We start from the raw sequence: 22,984 nt of genomic DNA on the forward strand, positions 1-22,984 counted from the left end.
CTGCACTCCACTTCAAGTCGGATCCAGTTTTTTTAAACGTTTGTAGCCCATATGTTTAAAAAAACTGGATGTTAGTAAAATTATCTGATGCATGAAGAAAACCTCACCTACTTAGATGTGAGATGTAGCTGAAAGCTTCATTAAAAAGCATGAATATTGCAAAATCTTCACCATCATCATACAGCGATTTAACGTGTAGCTGCAGCTGACAAACTGGTTTATTAAATCTTTGTTAGTCAGCATAAGAATTTTTTTTCAAAGTAAATTTATTTATTAAGTTGTAAAACAAAACATTAGCTTTGCAAGTTGCAGATGTTAGCTGGGAAATAAAAAGACATTCTGAAATAGCTATTTAAAATGTTTTTATTGAGTAGAAAACGTATTACAGATTTCCATTTTAAAAATATCTGAAAACACAGTTATAATCCCCCCCCCAAAAAAAAAAAATCACTTTTATTCTTAAAAAAATCCAAACATTTTATTAATTCTTTTAAAATGTAAACCTAAAAAAACAGCTTGTTTTCTGTTCAGTTTTGTTTTATAAATTCAGTGCATTTAACTCCTGAAATGCCCAAAATCACAGGCCTAAAAACAGGTCATAAGTGTTAAAATATATATGGAAGCCCATTTGTGACAAAAAAAAAAATAGATTATACTGAGAAATATTCTCAAAGTAGTTGCTTAAGTATTAAAAAAGACAAATCTTTTTGGCCCATCACAAACTACGCTCACTGTGAATTTTTCTACCTTAGCTGTTTTATGGCTAAAAAGCTGTGATGAAGAGCAAGCACCACATTGAACAACAAAATGAGACATAAACATAAATGCTTGTTTGCATGCTTCTCGTAGAACTACTGACAAAATGCTGGGAAGTGTGGACAACTTTGAGACAGTGGGCCAAATACCATTATTGTAAAAATATTTGTCATTATAGTTTAAATTATACTCCCAATCCCCACTTGTTTGCCTCCAATTGACAGGAATGGGCTTCCATACTTAGATAATACATATATTTCAAAGTAGGGATCTGTGGGAAGGTTACGGACCTGTCGTGGATAGCTCCTTGAACGAGCTCTGTCTGGAAAATAAGAGTTTAATTCTGAGCAGATTGATGAGTTTAGAGGTAGTTTGAATGTGGAGGAAGGGACCAAAGAGTATTTCTGCTGTCTTAAAACAACTTAAACACCAAAAAACTCTCAGTGGTTCATTCAAATTATGTTTTTTAAACAGTTACATTGCTGTTGCTTTCAGATTGTGTGTTTATTGCAGCAGAAATATCATGATATTCTCGACAGAAGTCCCCCAGGCTGCACCAGAAGTGCTGCAGCTAGCTGCAAGTAACAATAAAATTCTACAAAATTACAGACATCATGCAAAATTGACTGCATTGTAAAAGCTGATAAAACACTATTTGTACATTTTACAATTGCTCATAAGCCGTTTTGCTTTTGGAATTAAAATTGTTTTAAGACGAGAGTAAATCAAATCTTGGTTCCGCTAGGACTAGATTTCAGGTCGTCAGTCGGGTCAGAATTAAACTCCATTTCCTCAGACTGAAGCAGTTCAGAGAGCTATCTACAACAGGTAAGATATTATTTGTTCTTATTTTTTCCACAGATTCCTCCTTCAAAAAATGTGAACTATTGCTCTCCAAGCAAAGGAGCAGGTACATAAATGCATATAGTTTTTTTTTTAATTTGTAAGAATAAATTGCAAAAACAACAACAACAAAATAGAGTATGTATAACAGTGATATAAACTTTGGACAAAAAAATATTTTACAACTGATAAAAAAACAAAGTCTGCTCATCTTCTGAGGTGGTAATGTCAAAGTTCTTCAGGGAGTTTTTATCCCAGCGTACTTTATGTTGTATGTGTGTGTGTGTGTGTCACAGGCTACATTCTGCTGCTTTTCTGCGTCCTATTTCAGGTCCTTCATGACTGCGTCCCAGGAGTGAGGTCTGAACGTTCCTCATGTGGGTATGGCGTTCGGCTTCTGGAACATCCTGCTGTGCCAGTAGCCCGGGTTGTCAAAAGATCTGTCACCCGCAGCAGGCTCCCCAACCCCGACTCCGGCTCGCACTTTCACATGCGGCTCGAACCCTGAAGGGTCCACGTCTGTGCCCCCCTCTCCTCGCGCCGCCTCCCCCTGCATGTTCTGGTACACCCTTGCATCAGCAGGTGGTAGGGCGGCAAAGGCGTCCATGTCCTCGTATTCGTACTCCTCGCTGCTGTCTCTGCTCTCGATCCTCGGCTCCTTCTTCTCTTTCAGAGCTTGTCGCAGCTTCGGCTGACTGTTAGTGTAGTGATAGTTGTCGTCCTCCACGTAGTCGTCCTCCATGCAGTCGTCCTCCATGCAGTCATCCTCCATGCAGTCGTCCTCCACCTCTCTTCTTGTCCTTGGTAATATCGGAGGAGGTGGAGGGTCATGTTCTGGCGGGCTTTCGTCGCTTTCCCTCCCTCTGATGTCCATGTATTCATATTCAACTTGCTGCTCCGAGTCAGACCTGTTGGCGCTCGCTGTTTGGCCTCCTCTGCCCTCCACAGACAGTGTGGTTTCACAGGAGCACGCCGTCGCTTCTGACGACAAAGACACGCTTCGTTTCTTTTTCGACCTCTGCCAGTGGCTGTTTTGCCTCAGTGGAACGGCCGTTTGCTTGTTCATGTACTCATATTCTTCATCTGGGTCGTCCAAGAGGGCCGATGAATGAGACTTTACCATCCTGGCTGCAGGTGAGCACAGCAGAGGATCTGAAACAAAAAAGAGAGGTAGAACTTTGTTAGTTTTTTTAAATCATTGTGCATTTCCTAAAGCACACATAATCCTGGGTAGTTATAACTGTGTTGTCGTGTTGAGTCCTATTTTGATTTAATTCATTTTGCCACAACAGATCATCTGAACTCAGGTAACGCCATAATTTCACATCATATAATGATCTTAGTTTGAAAATCTGCTGATATTTACATTTACAATTAACCATAGAAATCTATGTAAATGACTGTGTAATGTGAAACTGATAGAGATACAAAGGTTCATGAAAAAAATAATTCGCATGAACCGCTATGAAATATTTAAGGTTGGAGCAGTCCACTTTGGTCTTGACCTTATCAGACTAATTCATCAGTCTGGTCAGAATTAAATGATTTCACAAAACTAAGTTTACAACAGGTAAGGTATTGGTTTTTTATAACCTTTCCACTTCAGTGCATCTAAACTATTGCTTTAAGTCACAATCCAAAAAGTGGAACTATTGAAATTATTGAAAGGAAAAACAACAAACTTGCTGTTTTTGTTGTTTTTTTGAAAAATACATGTCTAAAGCCCTATGCTCTGGAAGAAAACAGGAGTTTGTTTGTCTTTCTCTGACAGAAAGCTTGTGTGTTTTATCACAACAGAGAATCACTCCTAACACAGTGACTTTGACAGGAAGCTTTTTTTTAAATCCCAGATACACGTCTGTCTTTTTCCAGAGCTAGTTACGTTTCCAACAGTGAACGAGGCTTTTTCTTGTCTTCATACTGATGATTTTATACAGTAAATGACATTAAAAATGACACAATATATTAAACAATCTGAAATCATGGTATCACCTCTCTCTGGGCTGCCTCCTGGAAGCACATATCCGTTTTGATCTTCTTCCCCCATCTCTGGAGAGGGCGTATGATCCGATGGACCCCCGGACAGGCTGTCCATCTGAGACACATAAGCACTGTCCTCACGATGGCGTCTCCTTTTCAGGCTCCCGGCCATAGAGAAGTCCTCGTTCACGTCCACCTCCAGTGCTGCGCCGCATCCCTCTGAGCTCTCAGACACGGTGCGGGCAGAGTTCAGGCGAGACCGGGACTGCCACATGACCTGCTAAAGCAATCACAGGCAAACGTTGAACCAGCAGTTTGACAAGTCTACATGCGAAAGAGTCTAAAAGCACAAAAGCCTGCTGTAGCTACCTGTCCTGCAATGTCAACACTGGGGGTCATGGGCAGGTATCCAGCGCCGCTTGATGGATTTTGGACCACCTTTAGCACAGAAAGAATAAATAAGATGTAGGTACAGGCTGGAAAGGCACTTTTCCAAACATAAATGTCTTATGAAATCTACAGAAAATGGTATTTCCTACTCTGTGAGTGTCCGCTCTGGGTATGCGACTCAGACTCCTGGACAGGAAATGGGGCGCTGGAGTCATGTCATCCAGCGTCTCCTCTGCCACCAGGTCATCCAGCTCATTTTCCAGGTCACCCAGGTCATCCAGGTCTGCACTCCGCTGGGCAACTTCATCAGGGGCCGATTCTGCTTGGCTGCAGTCCTCCTGCCAAACGGAGGCAAGCCAAAGATGAACATTTTGAACCAAACTAGCATCTAAAACATGGCACTGATAACCCAGGATCTGTCTTACTTTGATCACCAGGTAGCGAGGCGGGTCCCTGGCCATTCTAGTAAATTCACCAGCCAGCTCCTTAAACGTTGGGCGGACATTTTCATCAATCATCCAACCTGAATATAAAAAAAAGAAAAAGAAAAGGAAAAGTTTGTCACAGTTTTCATAAGAGTTAAGACAAGTCAAACCAAGGGACCTCTAACATGAATGAAAACAAAGTTACTTACATTTAACCATGACCATGTAGACGTCAATGGTGCATATGTGAGGCTGGGGCAGACGCTCGCCTTTTTCCAGCAGGTCAGGAACCTCCTGAGGACGCATTGTTGAATACGGCTCCATCCCATAGGACATCATCTCCCAAATTGTCACGCCTAAAATTAAGGCGAAGAAGTCAGAGTGGCGTGAAAACTAAAGCAGTGCACGCCTTTATTTCAGTGTTTAAACACAGCAGGTATCAGTCTCTCCAGCACTAGTATTTAAAACTCACCATAACTCCAGACATCGCTCTGATGGGTGTATCTGCGAAACAAGATGCTCTCCAAGGCCATCCATTTGATTGGCGTCTACGGTTAAAACAGTTGGAAGTGACTTAATGTAAGAAACAATGGAAAGTGCGTAAGAAACCATGTAAAATCAAAGCCGAAACACCAACCTTGACTTCATTAAAAAAGTACTTCTTGTCATCGGGGTAGAGCAGGTCCGCAATGCCATAATCTGAAATCTGTGCAGTGAAACTGTTGTTCAGGAGGACGTTTCTCGCAGCCAGGTTTCTGTGGACAATCCTGTTCTCCTCCAGGTAGTTCATACCCTGAGGACAGCATTAAAAAGGTTCGACTCAGTTTGAGCAGAGTTTGAGGGGAAAAAACGTGCCGATATACTCATAAAAAATTTTGCCTGATGCACGAATCCTTTACCTTTGCGATTTGAACACACCAGTTGAGCAGCCTCTGGGGGCTGAGCTTGTTCTTGTTGCTCCTGACGTGCTCCAGCAGGGAGCCCTGGGTGCTGAGCTGGGTGACGAGCTGCAGGCTGTCGCCGGGACAAATACCCAAGGTCCGGGCAATGTTTATGTGGTTCAGGCTTCCCATCGTTATCATGTGCTGTGGGGATTATTTACATTAAATCATTAGATTTCCTGTGGCCTTTGAGCATCACACGGAGAACATTTGTATGTCACATACTCATTGTATGCACAGTGGCAGTATGCTTGTGTGTCTTTGGGCAAAACTCTGCACCTCCCATTGTCAATAATATACTGACACGAATGAGTGAGAATACAACGGCAAAACTCATTCATATATAATACAAGCCCAGTTTTGAAAATGTTGGGACTTCGTGTAAAATGTAAATGAAAACAGAATGCAATGATTTTTGCACATTTGTTGATATTATCAAGTGCAAATGATGGGATATTCAAAGTCTTCCCAATTTTCTGTTGATCAACATTACTCTGAAATTGGTTCAATTTTTTAGTTTAAACATTTGATATGTTTGCTATGTTTGATTTTTAATAAAATATGGGTTTGTGAGATCTGCAAACTATTGCATTCTGTTTTTATTTACATAGAAACACAGTGTAAAAGCGCTTGGGTTGCGTTAAAAAAGTGATATATAATTGTGGAGTGTTTGTTGTTTACGTGCCATCAGCAGTAACATTTCACATACAGAGACTACACCCTTCAGCCCCACCCATAAATTACTGACGTGTCAAAAAACCGTTCAGGAGCAGCTCAAGAAACACAATGAAGACCTTCAAAAACTCCTAAACTGACTGAACACTGAGCAAGGGACATCCCATCAAAGGAACCCCACTTTCCAGCCCACCTGACCCAAAGGAATCTGCTGAAATGTCTCGATACAGGACCCAACAAATTCGAATTGATCACAGCTTTTTGAGCGGCACAAGTACGAGATACCAATATATTGATACTTTTTCATTGTCTTACATCTGTTATTTTGCAGAAGGTCTGTCGACCCGTCCGATCCTGAATCGTCTTTATGGCAACGGGTAACTTCACCGTGTCTCCCTCAGGAATCCAAAAACCCTGTAAAGAGAGAAAGCTCGATGAAGTGATACATGAAAAATAAATCAGCGTTATAGAGAGCTTTGCCCCAATTATAATTACCTTATGGACAGTTCCAAATACGCCGTTACCCAGAAGCTTGGACTTCCGTATATCTGAAGGCTTCAAGATACGAGCGTGGACTTTTTCTTTCTCTTCCAAAGGTTCAAAACTCTGAATGGACATAGATAAATGTCAGTATTGCCCCAAATAAACCCTAACTGCAGGCTGAAAAACAAACTAAAGAGGCTGACGTACCTCCCCGCTCTCCATGTATCTCCTCATGGCTCGCTTGCGTCGGATGGCGAGGCCTCGGCGGTACAGAACAGTCAGCACGAAAATGGAGAATGAACAGAGGAGCACGAAGATCACCCCCAGCACGATGAGTGTGGTTGATTGTCTAATGATGGAGATTAAAAGGAGTGTCAGCACTCGATGAGTAATCAAAATGTCAGAATTAGATTAAATCTGTCTTTACGAGAGGGTGGTTTACCCAGAAATATGTCTGGAAGTCGACTCACACCCTTCCTGTCCTGGGCCCGTGCACCTGAACCCAGAAAAAAAGGAAGGATTGGTTAACAGGAGAATAAAAGGACAAAGCGTGTCACCACAGAATGGCGCTCATCTCTCACCCTTTGGTGCAGTTGACGTGGCACGGCTCACAACTCTGTTGCTTGTTGGGGTACTTAAAGATTTCTCCCTCCCCACCCATGACACCGTCGGGACATGAAGAGACACAGTGTGGACCGTCCTTTAGGCTGGCACATGCTACACACTCATTTGCTCCCTGGAGGAAAGAAAATATTAAAATACAAGTAAATATAGGGAAAGTCTTAAATATAGTCTCGTCTATTATCTGCCACTAGGGGGCAGAAGTAAATCAAGTTACTTTATCTTCAACTTGGCGCTCAGAAGGTGCTAGAAGTCCAAATTGGTTACACCCTGTTTTAAGAAGATAGTCAAAAAAGAAACCCGTACCGAGCCGGAGCAGGTCTTCTTCCCTTTTTGGACCTCACACTCCTGGTGGCAGGGCAAACACTCCCCTGACGGTGTGGCGAACTCCCTCCTGTCTCTGGATTCATGGCAAAAAAAAAAGTCATTAACTATCAGCAGACTGGAGACAGCACTGAAACACTTTACTTAAACTGATGCAACATGGGCTTAATTTGATGTGATTTGGTAAAGACTAACCCCTTTAAGAAAAAGCAGTCGTCCACGCACGTCCCACCTCGGCTGTATTTCTTACAGGAAACGCACTGGTTTGCTCCGGGGCCCCAGCAGCCGTCAGACGAGCACAAAGGGTCACAAACAAAGTTGTCTTTTTCTGCACACACAGCATAAAACAGACAAATTAAGCCGTGGATGTACCAATAAAAGGTGCTGGTGTTTGCTGTAGGGAGAAAAGGTGTGCTTATGAGTCCAATCTTAATAATTCAGAGAATAATCTCAGCAGGTGTGAACACATATCTCAGAACTCAAGCTAGTGAGACGCATTCGTTTGAGGAATGATGGGCATTTTATTTTCACCTTTTTGAGCTGAATTTAAGATCTGCAGATTTCATAAATATTCAGTTAAATTGAATTCATGCTAATTTAATGAGGAAAATAAGGAAATTCATGAAACATTGTAGCGCTGTGGAAAAAAAGGAAACTTAAAAGCTTTGTGTCACCAGCAACCCAGGAAATATGTAAGTCTATCCCATAGTTAATTTAAATGTTTCCATTCATATTCTGACACGGGGTTAAATTTTTAGTTGTAAGTTATCGCAGTGTTTATTGTTCCACTTATTGCCACTCACCACACTCCTCTTGGGGTCGGTTTCCCTTGATATCGATTTGCTTGGTCCGTTTTTGCAGACGGACGCTGCGGTTTAAGATGCGCGTCCAGTTCACTGTGTCCTGGTAGCAGAGCTTCTTGTTTCCGGAGATGTAGACTCTGCCGTTGTTGATTCTCTGCAGCGAGCGCAGCCCGAGGGAGGTGAGCGACTTGGTCTTCATCACCAGAAGAGAGTAGCCACTGAAACAGGAGGTGAGGGAGTAAATTCATTACTGGAAACGCACGAAAGTGTTAGGCTTAGTTAACAAAAACTGTTAAATTTTATTTTAAAAATCTGGATTCTGAGGGTCATGTTTCTTTTTTTAATCTGACTAGCCCTTAAGATGGACATTTCAGTCCAAACTAATCTGTCTTTCTCCAAACTACAGCATGTAAGATACTTACTGCTCAGAAATGAGCAGTAAACCACAACCACACTAGAAAAATAACTACATAATTTCTTCAAGGTTTAAGACTAATAAAACCAATCATTCTGGTACGCTTGTGAAAAACCTCTGGCTAAAGATGGGAAATAAAACAAATAGAAATAGATTAAACGGAATGTATTAAAAGAGCAACAGATTTCAGTGTTTTTTAATTATTTCTATGGAGAATAAGCAGTCTGAAGTTGTAGTAGATCCAACAAATGGAGCAACCATTGTGCCTCCAAAACATTAAATCAACTCAAATTCCACCAATTGTCACCCAAACACCAAAAGAAAAACAAAATCACATTCAAGAGCACGCTGATAATTAAACAATAAAACACACAGTTCATTACCAATGTAATCAAGCGACCCCACAACTTTTTTTTTACCCCAGTGAAGATTAGTTAAATTGGACACTCAGGACCAGTGAGTGAAATTTTTACTGTAACTTTCAGAGTTTGTTCCAACAAGGAGAATAAAAATGTCACATAACAAGAAAAAAAAGCAAAACAGTTTTAGCAGCACAACACTGAGGATTAGGTGAACCCTGCAGATCACTGTACAGTGTGACAAGATGTACGAATGAAACGTGACGAGTGATAAATGAGCCTCTCACTTGTAAAAGACTCTGCTTTGTATGGTTCGAAGGTTGGAAAACACCGACAGGTCAGACAGGCTTTCTGGCCACGACTGGACGTTGAGGAACTCTGAAAGTGGAGACGTTGGTTTTTTTTAAAATCAGTCTGCAACAACAGATATTCTGTTTTAAACAAAATTTGCACTTACCTGTAATCTCCTGCACAGTGTTGAAGACTTTGAGCTTTTCCGGACTGAGGGCTGGAATGTTATTGTACGGATCACTAAGGGCAAACAAAGAAAGACAAAATGAAGGTCAGATGCAAAACTACATCCATAAAACACAAGTTAAAAAAAAAAATACGGGAAAACCTCAAGTGGAAAGTTAAATCAGCCACTGAAAACAAGGCAGGATTAAGACCCTTCTGGATATTTTTTTTGTATTAAAAGGAAAACTGATCTGAAATGAGTGCAAACAGTCCACCTGCTCTTTACATCCACACAGCTTGATCATCAACCAGTCAGGATAGTTTATTTTGTTTCATTCAACACTTCATCAGCTAATAAAATGCACCGTGGCACATATTTAAACACATTTTTATTCAACTCTGATTGGACAGTGACTTTAAACTAGGACTGCACGATTCTGTACTTTAGTCAATATTGTCATCAGGATTATTAAAAACTATTATTAGTTGAGTTTAAAAACATTGTATTTTTGCAATTAAAGAACAGTGAGTTGCCTGAAATATGAACTGGATAAAATAATACACACACACAAAGCACTGGAGGTAACTTTCATTATATTGTAAAGTATATGAAATCTATCTTTCCCCAATTTTTAATTCAAATTAATTTTTTATGATGTAACATTTTTTCACCTAAAATGTGAAAAAACAACTTAATAAAATGTTATTATCTAAATAGTAAAATATCCAAAATGTCATGAATAATAATGACAAATTTCAACAGAAATACAGCTAAAATGTGTTTTAGTCCAAAGCAACGATTCAACGATTTAGTAAAAAAATCTGCATGAGAGCCATTTATAAACAAAACCTGTTAAGTATGTTTTTTTGTATAATAAAACTTCCTCTTATGTTTGTTTCACATGAAAATAAAGAAACAGTCCTTCCTTTTGTCAAATAAAACTGCTTCTCATGAACTTTAATTTCACCCCAGATTGAATAATCATTACAGTAAACAGTCTTATAAAGCTGGATGGTGTCTGTGTCCTGTTTGACTCTGATGAAGATGATGAAGACGTTCTGTTGTTTTGTTGACAGCTGTTTATTTCAGCTGCTTCACCGCAGAGGTAACAGACTTTAACCAAAGTAAAATGGCATTTTGGAAACATTTCACCTGAACTGCTGTAGTTTTATTATTGGTTTTATTCTTTTTATGGCCGAATATCTGATTCCACAGCTCTTCTCTGACTCTTCAAGTCGTTTCCTCAGGCGGTTTCAGTCATTATGTTCCAACAAAATTTACAGGAATGTTGTTCTCATGAATCACACGCATCGTTTGCGCATAGATTGTGCTGCTTTAAACAATCTGTGTGTTTTCTCCTTGGTGTTAAAAGTCATTTCTGAGCAGTCTGAGCGTCTGAGACAGCGGGGGGCTTCAGCCCAGGAGGCAGATTTGCTCTCAAATTTTCAATAACTTTTTTTTTCTTTTTAGTTGATTGTCCTGTTTTTGTGATTGCAATTCATTGCTCATTCCTAAGGGCCCCTGGGCACATGCCTAAGTGAGGAATGTCGTTCTTACCCTTCTATCCCGGTCACCAGGAACTGAAGACTGCCCTCAATCTTAGTGCAGTTTATGAACCTATCAATGTTAGTGGCATCGACGGTGTCTCCGGGTGGACCTCCTTCAGCTCCTATACCAGGACAACCTGGAAGGAAAATAAAAAAGGAGGAAGAGAAGGTTAAAGTGAAGGTTTAAGGATTTTAAAGGTTAAAAAGTAATCAACATTTCATAATTCCTGTGCGTAAGCAGATAGCTGTCCATGTTAAATATATTTAAAATAGCCCTTCTGTTATTTTTAATCAAATTGCCTTAATTAAAGGATATTTCCTTCAGTACTGACCAAAGTAAGAGATGGCCATCTTGTTTAAAACAAACTACAATAAAAGTTGCTTTTAAATTCAGCTGGATACCTTTCGGGCAGAGGCCTGTGCACGGCTCACACCGCTTTACTCCGTTTTTCTCCTCCTCCGTTTTATTCGACGGGCATTTGCTCACACACGAGCTGTCATCCACCACAAAGTTTGCTGTTCAGAAAGAGAGAGGGGCGATGTAAGCGTCCAAACTGCAGCGCGTCGGAGACTACAATAAACCCAGAGTAAACGGCTCCAGCAGTTTAACAACTGGAGCTTTATGAAAAGCAAACATAAATACGGCATTCATATAGGAAGAAGGGCGGCTGTATGTAAACCCGGAGCGTGAGCGGGGCTAAGACAGCACGTGTGGGGGACTCACGGGGACACTGGGACACGCAGCTTGTGCCATACTGGTACTTGGCATTGGGATTGGGCTCCATTTTGAATGCGCGCTTGTTGTAGATCAGAGCCTGGGGACACTGGGGCACACATGAGCCCGAGTCGTTGAAGTTCTTGCAAGCCTGTAAAAAGTCACATACAGCTCACTTAGAAGGACAAAACTATACGTTTTGTGTTTTTTGTGTGTTTATCCCAGCAGACATTTTAGAAAGAATCCAAATATCTGTTGAGCAGCTCATTGTGGTATCATCTGCATAACGTTGAACAATAACTATAGAAACATTTTAAACAGGAGAACAACTGAGTCGACATTCACACGACATGTCTGTAGACGGTAACAGTTGAGGACTTTTTAAAATAGAAATCAAAGAAGATATCACAGGCAATGAAACAGTGGATAAATGCATTTTAACTTCATCAAAGATTTGTTGGATAAGGTTAACCCCCTCAGGATCAAATTACGTTTTAGTAACAGAAAAAATCAGATATTTGGGGAAATTATCATCCGAATAAAATAAGGCTCATAAAATATGAATGTGGAGTAATTAGGTATATGCAATTCGCTGTTGCAAATCTGCAACGCCTGCCTTGAGAGGATTAAAATGCAGCTCAGGAACGAAGCATTCATTCATTTTGTACTTTTTGAGGGGGCAGAAGATTTCTGGACACAAAATGTAAATGTAATGTAATATATGTAATTTACAGAACTAAGAAGAGTACTTTAGCATGAAAAAAAGACTTACAACACAGTCTGTATCCTTGGGTCCCATACAGCCTCCGGCACATTCACTGTGGCAACACTCGTTGGGGTTTTTACCGAAGCATCGGCCGTTACACTGAGGAGCGCACACGGTCTTCGTCACTGAAACAGAGAAAATAATACAGAAACTCATAACGAAAGGCAGGCTGTCCCAGAAATACAGATAATGTAGATTAAAACTCCAGATATGTCTTGAAGTTTAAATCAGTGGTTCAATGAAAGATGGAAATCTTGGAGCAACCATGACTCATTTTTTAAGCTTTGTTTAGACAGTACACTGTGTTGGAAATTCATTGGAAACACAAATGGAAATGGAGGAATTTAAAAATAAAAGCTGAGATGTCACTCACAGATCTGGCACACATTGTTTCCTGGTCCCCAACATGGTCTGTCTCCACACACTTCGCTACAGTTCCCTGGGAAATCATTTACATGTCAGCAGGTGCAGTTTTACATGTTTATTAAAGCTGAATATTAATGCTGAGAATGTTGAAAACTGTCAAAAACATTCATATAACTAAAGAGTGACTGTCATTCCTGTTGTTTACAGAAAAAAAATCAGAAAGTTCTCTCGAAAAGAAGTTAAATATATTAAACTGGGAGAGTTGGTTTCTTTTATTACAACAAAAGAATTAAAAACTAAAATAATACAAAACTTAAAGATTCTTATGTCAGTGTAAAGTGTCCAACTAAGACCTCCTGAGTTGGAGCTTTACCTTTTTTCCTGAATGAACATCTGACTAAAAATGTACAGTACTGTGCAGAAGTCTTGAGTCAAGCCTAATTTCTTTATTTTTTCCTTCTAAAGAGTCAGATTTTCTGTTGATCAGTAGCTCTTTAAGCTTTCTGAAGGTTTATTTTTGGACCAGCTATTTTCCAAATGTTGTTCCTTGTTTGTTGGGCCACTTAATTGTGATCTGTGTATCATTCAGGCGTAAAACGGCTCATAAACCCACTCCACTCATAACAGAGAGCTTACCAAAAAAATTCTGTTTAAATTGGATCTTTAGATACTGTCACAAAGACTGGATCTGTTCCCATTTTATTTGTTAAATTGAAAAAATACACCAAAGATTATACAGTCTGACACATAAAATAGTATTTCAACCCAAACAAGGGGAAGCCCAAAGGCCTATTATCTGAAAACTTGACATATAGTTGATGAGCACCTGGGGGGTGGTGCATATTTCAGGTTTTATGTCAGATATTTGCTAGATTTTATTTTTTTTCTTAAAGACATGATTTTCAGATGCTGTTCGTCCGCTGGTTGTAGGGTTTTAGGTCTCACATGACTTTTGCACCAGTACTGCATATGCTGCAACAAGTTTCACTTTCATTTCTGCTTTGGGTTTTGTATCCTCATTTGGACTCACTTTGAGGGCCGTTATCTTCAATCATAATGGGAGTGGATTCATCTTTCACTATGTCCAGCCAGTTGACCTGCGGCACGTAGCTCAGGTAGAGGTTCTTGGTGATCTTGACGCCTCCCTCCATTATCTCTGCAGGTGGCACACACAGAAATCAGGGAAATGTCAATTAGCCGAGCAAGCCTGAGCAAGCCTGTGACTCATTCCATGAATCACTGCTGCTCACTATTTACTACACCGCGCTGAAAACACGCCGCGATGGGACAGAGCTCGTGTTTCAGTGGCAGTTGAGCGGTTGGGCTCGTGTCACATTCCAGGGACTTCACAGCGAGGGCACACATGGCTGCGCTCAGACGAACGGTACGCCGAGGGTGTGGACTTCACTGTGTGGGCGTAAAGAGCTCCAACACTAACAGGTTGTCAACATCCAACCAGGAGCTCTTATCTGCTGCAGCTCAGCCTCCCACACTTTAAACACACACACCGTGCATGAGCAGTATACCTGTGAGGTGTGTCAGACTGAGCTCTCGAAGGCCATGCAGACCCTCCTTTTGGTAGTTGATCATCACACCCAAGGCGTACTTGTCCTCGTAGAGAGTGGTGCCTCTGATGACACGAAGGTTGTCCAGAGGGAGGCGGCTGAACTCGTTGAGAGCGACTAGAATGTAGCCCGTCACTTCCTTGATAGTCTGCAAGATTAAACAAATAACCTCACTTGAAGCATGTGTTAGAAACGACTCTCAGCTACTACCACACCAGATTTTAGCTCGACATCTTTAAATTGTACTGCATTATAGCATTGTTTAATTTTTTTCTTTTTAATTAGTCGTGACAGCCATCTTAAATGTGGTTGACTTTAAAAGTTAGTGAGTTGTACATGGAAATGTTATTTTTTAATCAATTCACTTTTTTATGAGACATTTTGCTCAAAGCCGTCTCCAACAGTAAATGTTAAAGTCTTCTCACACTGTTAGCTCTCAGAGTAAGCATTGGAGGTCACTCTTGGCTATTAGTACACTAAATTTTAGCTCAATATCTGTAAAATTGATTTAGTTGTAGCCATTTTTGTCTCATCTAGAATCTGTCTGACCCCAAACGTTAGTGACTTGTAGAGGTGCATCCAATGATTACTTTCTCCAAGTTTCAATAAAAATTTGTCCAACAGTTCATGATATATTTTGCTAACAGACAAAAAGGGTTGACTCTCTATAAGATCTTTCAGTTTAGTCATTTTAAGACAGCAGTGACCCCTTTTGACATTAATCCCACTCCCACTGGCTGTTAGTTTGTCAGTCGAGTCAGAAATAAACAAGTCACTCAAAGAGCTACCCATAACAGGTAAGATATTCATTATTTATAACCTTTCCACAGAACCCCACTTAAAAAAAAAAAAAAGAACTTTTGCTGTAACTTCTAAAGAAAGCGCAGGAATGTTTCTGGCATTGTTCGATTCCAGTCCATGTCCAGACTGGTTTGCACGTCTTCTTGCCGCCGCGCGTCGTGTGAAAGGATTACTAATAACCGGCCCGGCACGTCCACAGACCCACCTGCAGGAAACTGAGGTCTCTGGTGTGATCCATCATGATGATCTCAAGGTTCCCCATCACGATGTCGCAGTTGTTGTACATCTTCTTCATCGTCTCGTACTGCTCGTCTGGAGATCCCGTCGTGCTCAAACCATTCTGGGTGCCGGTGCAAACTACCATTTGGGGCAAAAAAAAAAAAAATTTAGAGATGTTTACAGAGCGTTACAGAAAGTAAAGAAACATAAAATAAAAGATATTGAGAAACAGTTTGGGCTTTTCACTGTGGCCAACAATCCTATAATTTCACTTTTTCAGTTCTACGTAAAACCTCAAATCCCAAAAATCTTGGCTGTATCAGAAATGTAAATAAAAAAGCAACATTTCTACATTTATTTTTACTATTATTTCATTGCGTACAGCATGAACACAATATAGCTTATGACAAATCGATCTTATAGCTAATATACGTGTAAGAAAAGCACAAACTGATGATCATTTGTCCTATAGAAGTTCTAATAAGCCATTCATGAACAAACAGTGCGAGTTTTTACCCCCCCAAAAAAGGCTGTTTTATGCTTTTTACTACAAGACACTGTGTTCATCTTGTATTCGGATGAATGAATGTACTGTAACAGTGAGAAACAAGATGAGGATTGTGTGCAGGCCGTGTCCTTCTGTCCAACAAACACACAAAGCCTTGTTTATGGTCTGTGGGAGTTCACCCAGTCAGCATCACTATAAGGCTGCTTTGCTATTCAAATGCCAGACAGGAGAGAAGAAGCCGAGGGGAAATGGACGAAGGGGAGGAGGAAAACAAACCAAAAGGGTTTGTTTGTTTTCTGGAAAAGCAACACTTTGCACAAACATGCGTACAAACAAATATCCTCAGGTAGAGTACGGCGGCGCTGAAGGCACGTCACCTTTCTGTCCTCATATCTGCACATCCAGTCATTCAAAACCATATTTTCTTTTAATATTAACGCCTTTAGACTGACCTGGAAACCAAAATCCTGGCCTTTTTTTTAATCTAAAATGGTAAACAACACGGTTGTATGGTTTAAACACAAACTCACACATCTCCCTTTAAACCTCAGTATGTATTGATAGCTAAGTAGTTGTTATATATGGAATCACTTTGTGTCTAACATATGTGATAGAAACATGTTTCAAGCCTTCAGTTAGAGAAGTGACCAGGATTCACACATTGCCTTAGTAGTTATTGAACCGTGCAGTACAACTTGTACAAACTGTGACCTTTTTACGGCACATTAGTTTCACAAAATAAGTGAAGGATATACGAAAAAGGGCTTTGAAAGGAACTTACAGGCATTATTAGTTTTAGGCAACATGAAGCTGAATATGGTTTGCTTCCATGATTTATGTCAGGATATTAAAATAAAAGAAATATTCTGATATGATGTAACTCATTCTGAGATAAAAAATGTATTTATTAGGTGGAAAGGGGCAGACACTTGTCTAAAAGTGTCTAAAACCTGTAGAAAAAGAAAATATGTTTGCTGGATCTCACAGGAGACCAGATTCTTTTTAAGCTTTTTGGTGTGCTGACCCTTTTTTTAAGTCTATAGAAACTAATAGATATGAACTGTTCAGACGCTTTAACATGACAAAATCAAACTGATATATGTTTGATGCCTTTTTTGGCTGATTTGAGCGTTTCAGATTGCACCCACAAACATGTCACGCTTGAAATATTGTTGACGCACATGAAAACTTTCCACCAACTGGCACCTGAGTCAAAATAGAAACCAGAAGAACAACAGGATCAACGAGGGCATTAAAGACTAATGATTATTAACCACACAGCACGAAAACAACGGGCAGGTCAAAGCACGGGGTGTGTGCACGGAGTGTGTGCACGTCTCGGGACAGAAATCTGCTTGTGTGGTCACACTGCAAGAACTGCGGTGGAGGGGTTCTGGTTTACGATTAGAAATAGGTTCGTGTCAATTTGGGCGTCAGCCAAGTTGAGGTTTTTTAGGTTTCCTGGACATAAATTGATGTCAGTGCAATGCTCCCTGAAGCAATGGAAATACTGCTCAGTGTGCGTTGGGTGCGTGCGTGGCAACTAGCTCGTCTCGTGATCATAAAGCTGTGTTCAGGTTGTTTTTTATTTTTGCATTTCCGAGAACGCTGGTCTGAATCTGTGCAAAGAGGTCAGCCAATGAAAACAAAATTATGCATTTCCCTCCTGTACGGTGTTGTGTTTGCAGGTGTTTTGTTTTTGTTTTAGTTAGGATATATTTAGACACACAGTGCTCTGAAAGCTCATCGACCTCGATGATATAACACAGGTTTATCAAGGTTTGCTTTACAGAAATAATGCTGTTGTTTTTTTAAAAGCAGTATTTGTGAATAATCAGGAAACACCAAGACGTTATTCTAGGAAGAGTGTGACCTTCCTGAGTGCCATTTTTCCTTTTGCTGAGAAATATCAACACAGTCCACATTCCTTTTATCGGGTTAATAACAACCCGAGCGCATAATAAGGTTACACTAAAGGTTTAAGAAAAAAAAAAAAGTGAAAATAGATTTTCTTTTTACATTAACAGGGTTTACCGATCATCTGATATGACACACATGCTCAATAATCCGATCAAATCATGAGTTTGTGTCATTCTTGAGAGCAGGAATTATTTGATTTTCTCAACTTTGGTGGAGAATTAATCTTAACAGCAAACTGGGTAAATAGATCTGAAGACGTGAGCTTCTGTTGAGCAGAAAGAGCCTAAAAGTGCATGAGGACGTATTCTGGTTTAAACTTGAAACAAAATATTACTCATTTGTAGGTGGGAAGTGAAACAAGACAACACGTACAGCTACAGTCATATTTAAACAGTGGCATTTTAGCTTGTAATGTTGTTAGTGGCTAAATGTTAACACTTTCTTTTAGTTTGTTTCAGATTCCTAAAGTGCCCGGGATACTGGAAATACAAGTTAGGAAGAACTCAAGAGGCTGAAAATTTAGATTTGATCAAGCTTCTTTGGCCCTGTCACGGGAGTCACGGGTGGAAATTCGATTTGCGAAGCTGAAAGCTTTGAGCCAGAGCAAGGCAGATCCGCATCTTTCAGTGACACTATGGGAGGATTCAGGTGCTGACAGTAAACACTGACGGCTCCAAAAGAGCTTATCTCTGGTGCATTGGATACATCAGAGCCGAAGAGCATTTCTTTGTTGGAAAAAAAAGAGCAAAGAATTGCATGAATGCTCGTCTTGCTGGAGGATTTTTGCAGTTTTTTTCCACAGAGGGATATCGCCAACAGGCTTCACTCTGACAGGTTAACTAGAGGCTGGTTTTACAATATAAAAAAAGATAAAAGTTCATCTAATCACCTGCTGATCATTTTTTAAACTTTTTCCAAACGGGTTGAACGATAAGCGCTCTCGACTTGTTCATTTGTACTTTGTACTTATGACGAAAAGAAAGAGCAGAAATGTGCACTTTTACACAATTAGTATCATTTTATCACCCTTTCCGTGATAACCTCTGTATGAATGGGTTGTAAAAATTTAAGTCATGATTTAATAACTTACTCCTAAGATGAAAACAAAGAGCTTCCTCATTAATGGCTGATATTTGCTCCAGTTAACTTGCACGATCTGAGTCACACTAAAACCAGCCTTCATTGGTATCTGCCCTTAATATGACACTTAAATACAACTTGAAATAAGCAAAAACATCTACAGTTTTTATTTGCTTACAATCAAAATGAGAAAGCTGACAAAAGAACAAAGCCATTTTTCCCCCATTCGCCAGCAACTTATTTTTCTAATATTTTCTACCTTTTTTTTGTTTGATTAAAAATGTAGTTTTATTTAAGCTGTGTAAAAGCACTGTGAACACATGCAGACTTTGACCACTTTCCTGCTCACGATTCCTCACGCTGTAAAGAGTTTGTGCAACTTTTACTTGAAATGTTGGGTTTATGAGCAGCTCGAGTGTAAAGCTCTTTATTCCTTTGACCTTTGTAAGCCGTGAGCGCAGCTCGGCTCAATCAGCGGATGACTTGAGCTCTTGACTCGTCGGAATTGCCTGTTGTGCAATTCGTATGTGGAGTATGCATGCAGAACAGGTGCAACAAAAACGACAAACCAATATATGAGAGACAGAACGTGACAAAGTGGTATGCACTGCTTTTACTCAGCACACAGGCCGCAGCTGGATGGGTGGGTTTTCTTTGTCAAAAGAGGACTTGCAGAGATGCCAGATGGATGAGGGAGCAAAAAGGAATGAGGGTTCTGACACATCAATACAGTGGTGTGTTTTTTTTTAATGCAGGTGTGCAAAGTAAGTGCTGCAGATGTCTAAGCCCTCCTCCATATGCTTTCTCACTTTTTTTTTTTAAACAAATCCTGCAGTATGCAAGGCCTTTCTGCTCAACTCACCACCAACTGCCGCGCACGCTGCATGAACTCACCTCTCCATGGTGTCATTGTGCTGAACTCGTAACCCAACACAATCATGAAAGCGAGGCGCGGATCAGGTTCTGGCTGTTATTTTCACTCATCTGTTACCAAGGTTTCAACACAGGAAAAGAACAGAGGCAGAGAAAGAAGAGAATAGAGGGAGGAGGAGATAAACAAGCTGAATAAAAGCAGCCGAGACGCTCGGTGATGTAAACAGAAACTTGGCACTGGGGGCCAGAGATTACTGCATACTTCTCTAGTAAGCGTGCACACGCGCGTGCGCACATTCGTAAACACAACGCCACCTGAACGAATGAACTCGTCCGTTTCATGTTAAACTCACCAGTCTGCAGGCGTAAAACTAAATGAAAGATTGTCTTTATGCAGCCAGTGTGCAAGACTTAACTGGAGTCATTTATTGGCATCAGAGTGCAGCAGCATGTTTGCCTTCTGATCGAGGCTGTGGGAAGTGGCATTGTGGGGGCTTAGAGTCATACAAATTCACACACACACTCACAGCGCCCCTAAATAAAAGAAATGTTCCCACGGCTATGCTCCTGACTCATCACCTATTTGGTTACCAGGGAGAGATTATGAAATGTGAAAAAAAAAGCTGACACATATTTACAAGTTCATTCTTCTGCAGAAATACTTCTTTGATGTTAAATTCACCTTCGCAAATTGCCGTAAGAATTCAGATCTTCTGCGCTTCCTGTTGGCACAACATCAGCACTCATAATGGAAGTACTACAAGCGGACAGTCGGTTATTTACTGACTGATTGTGTAACACTTTATGCTGACAGAGGGATGTATTTAAAACAAAGCTTCATAGGAGAAATGTAGAGAAATAAAGGCCATTAGCAACAAAAAGATGCTAAAATGGTTAACAAACCACAAAAAATGGTATTCTAAAAAAAAACAGCTAACATGTTGATATAAGGTTATTGACCAAGAAAAAAGAAAATGTTTTACATCTTATTCCACTTCTGACATTTCTGGAACAGTTTTAGTTCAGTTCTTTTACAGGGAACAGTTTCTAAAACAAAATGTTTGAATTTTCTGTAGCAAAAATCTGCTGCAAATAAGAAAAAAAAATCTGTTTCAATAACAGGAGAGAAAAGAAGAAGTGCTGAAACACTTTCTGTTTGTTTTTATATATAATAATAATAAATAAAATAAAAAAATTGGGGACTTTTTTGGTTTCGGGTTGTTTCCCAGACGCTTTGTCACCCGAGCATCTCGTGCTGCTCTCATGTTGTTTTTCTCTGAATCATAGTCGTTGAATTCACCTGCAGCCAGGTGGCAACAAGACCAAAGTTCACAGCAGCATTCAAATCACAGCACCCCGCTCTCCCTCGAATGCACCAAAACACTCGAGTAACTCTGAAGGTTTGCTCCAACGTTTGCTCTGTAGCTCAGATGTGTGACAGCCAACTTAGAAGCAATCCATAAGTAAAAGTAAAAATTTATTTTACTCAGTGGAACGGTTTTTAAACTGAAATTTCATAAAATTGTAATTAAAGCTAAAGCTGGAAGCTTTTGAATAATAAAAGAGATTCATTGTGACAATTTTCTACAAATTCAACGTAAAAACTGCATTTTAGTGCTGCAAGTTTTCACTTTGAGGTCATTTTACATCCAGAGTTTCTGACAGTTTTAAAAACCAGAGAAAGTACATATACTTTCTAAAATAATCAACTGATCACTTGATTTGTGAAGCTGATAAAAAAAAGCACAGCTAAATGAACTGTACTATATCCTGCCTTTCCTGGCCAGAAAGGACTTCAAAACACAATCTGTGCCCTCATTTACCCACACACACACACAGCCACACACACACACATCCCCACACACATCTACACACACACACACCACTCTACTACAGAGCTAATCTGAATAAATCATTCTGTGGAGACGAATCAGTGATTTAGGTCACATTCATACACCGATGGGGCTCATCCGAGCCAGTGAGGGGTTCACTGCCTTGCCCAGGGACACTTTGACATGGAGGATTCGAACCTCCAGCCGTCTTGTTGGAGAATGACTGCTCTAACAAATGTTTCCAAAGTGGTGTCGAAAGGAAACACAAGCATTTAAAATAAACGTAACCAGCTAAACTGTTTTCTGACCTATAAATGAGCACTAATATAATCTCTGTTTCCCAATCTTCTTCTTTTTTCTTTTCTCTTTTGTAATCTTAAATCTATATTGTCATGTATCATCACTATCTCACCTCTATTTAACAGACAAGAGTGAATATTTGTTCCACTACTGATTAAACTGAACCAGAGGGGACGCAAACATTTCTGAGATAACCTTTTTTTTTTTCCTTCTTCTTTTACAATGTAGGAGAGACACTTTGCCCTGACTGTGTGTGGTTAAAAAAAAAAGGCTGGGCTCTGTCGCAAAACCTTGAAACAATTGAGTCAAACACTATAAAGCACACAGAGCCGTGGGAGAGGTGCAGGTGACTCACAGCAAACAAGTTTTACGTGTGCGGAACAGGTTTGGATGTTGTTTTTTTTTCCAAGGCAGGTGTTCTCCAATAGGAGCTTGCAGCTAGAAAAGCCTGCTTGTAGGGTGCAGCACGAATGTCTTATCATATGAAAAAAATAAAATAAAATAAAAAAGTTTGAGGATGTGTGATGTGAGGACCCACCTTTTTGCGTCTGAGCGCCGCAGTCTTGGAGAGCGCACAGCAGCAGGAGGCAGAGCACCTGCTGCGCCTTCCTCATGAGGGCGGTCATCCTCACTCAGATCTCCACTCAGGGGAATGTCAAGCAAGCATTACGAGACGAAAGAGAAAAACAAGTAGACGAAGTCCTTTGGTGGTCCCAAACCGTCCTCTGTAGCTTGAATCCGACACAGTGATCGACCAGTAAAGTGATCGATTAATCCAGTTTTTTGTTTTTTTTTTGGACCCCCCCCCCTTTCCCCTTATCCCCAGGGCTGAGCTTTCTTCTCAGATGAAGGCAAATGTCCGCCCCGAAGAGGAAAAGACCGACGGTGTTTTTCTTTATTTGACTTTCCGAGCCGCCCGCTCCGGTTTGGCTGACTGAATCACCGCAGCGCCGTGATTGGAGCGCGGCGCGCAGCCAATCAGCGGCCGGAGCGCTTCCAACACTGATTTAAGTGGGCGGA

General features: G+C 40.4%; 1 protein-coding gene across 2 annotated transcripts; it reads right to left on the minus strand.

Annotated features, from left to right (window-relative positions):
• Positions 1-429: 429 nt before the first annotated feature.
• erbb3a (erb-b2 receptor tyrosine kinase 3a) lies at positions 430-22,788 on the minus strand. 2 transcript variants are annotated; one of them, XM_017415914.3, is made up of 28 exons: positions 22,503-22,787; positions 15,438-15,589; positions 14,393-14,579; positions 13,897-14,022; positions 12,874-12,939; positions 12,507-12,625; positions 11,744-11,885; positions 11,422-11,535; positions 11,030-11,156; positions 9,473-9,546; positions 9,303-9,393; positions 8,242-8,459; positions 7,634-7,766; positions 7,421-7,514; positions 7,075-7,229; positions 6,936-6,989; positions 6,701-6,842; positions 6,506-6,616; positions 6,326-6,424; positions 5,294-5,479; positions 5,032-5,187; positions 4,867-4,942; positions 4,604-4,750; positions 4,395-4,492; positions 4,119-4,307; positions 3,949-4,017; positions 3,592-3,859; positions 430-2,751 (listed from the first exon to the last, which is right to left on the minus strand). In XM_017415914.3, the coding sequence occupies exons 1-28, from the start codon at positions 22,588-22,590 to the stop codon at positions 1,973-1,975; spliced, it is 4,260 nt and encodes a 1,419-aa protein (XP_017271403.1). In that variant the 5' UTR covers positions 22,591-22,787; the 3' UTR covers positions 430-1,972. The 2 variants fall into 2 exon arrangements, with proteins under 2 accessions (XP_017271403.1, XP_017271404.1); XM_017415915.3 differs by having other exon boundaries at positions 1,973-2,751; positions 3,592-3,856; positions 22,503-22,788.
• Positions 22,789-22,984: the final 196 nt, after the last annotated feature.

The sequence above is a fragment of the Kryptolebias marmoratus genome, linkage group LG4 (assembly GCF_001649575.2).
Source record: "Kryptolebias marmoratus isolate JLee-2015 linkage group LG4, ASM164957v2, whole genome shotgun sequence".
NCBI lineage: Eukaryota > Metazoa > Chordata > Actinopteri > Cyprinodontiformes > Rivulidae > Kryptolebias > Kryptolebias marmoratus.

Coding starts and splice junctions, on each gene's coding strand:
- erbb3a (XM_017415914.3), bottom strand. CDS start 22,590: ATGACCGCCCTCATGAGGAAGGCGCAGCAGGTGCTCTGCCTCCTGCTG. Junction 9,547..11,029: donor CTGGTGACCGGGATAGAAGG/GTAAGAACGACA, acceptor GTTTGCCCTTAG/TGATCCGTACAATAACATTC. Junction 6,425..6,505: donor TATTTGGAACTGTCCATAAG/GTAATTATAATT, acceptor CTCTCTTTACAG/GGTTTTTGGATTCCTGAGGG.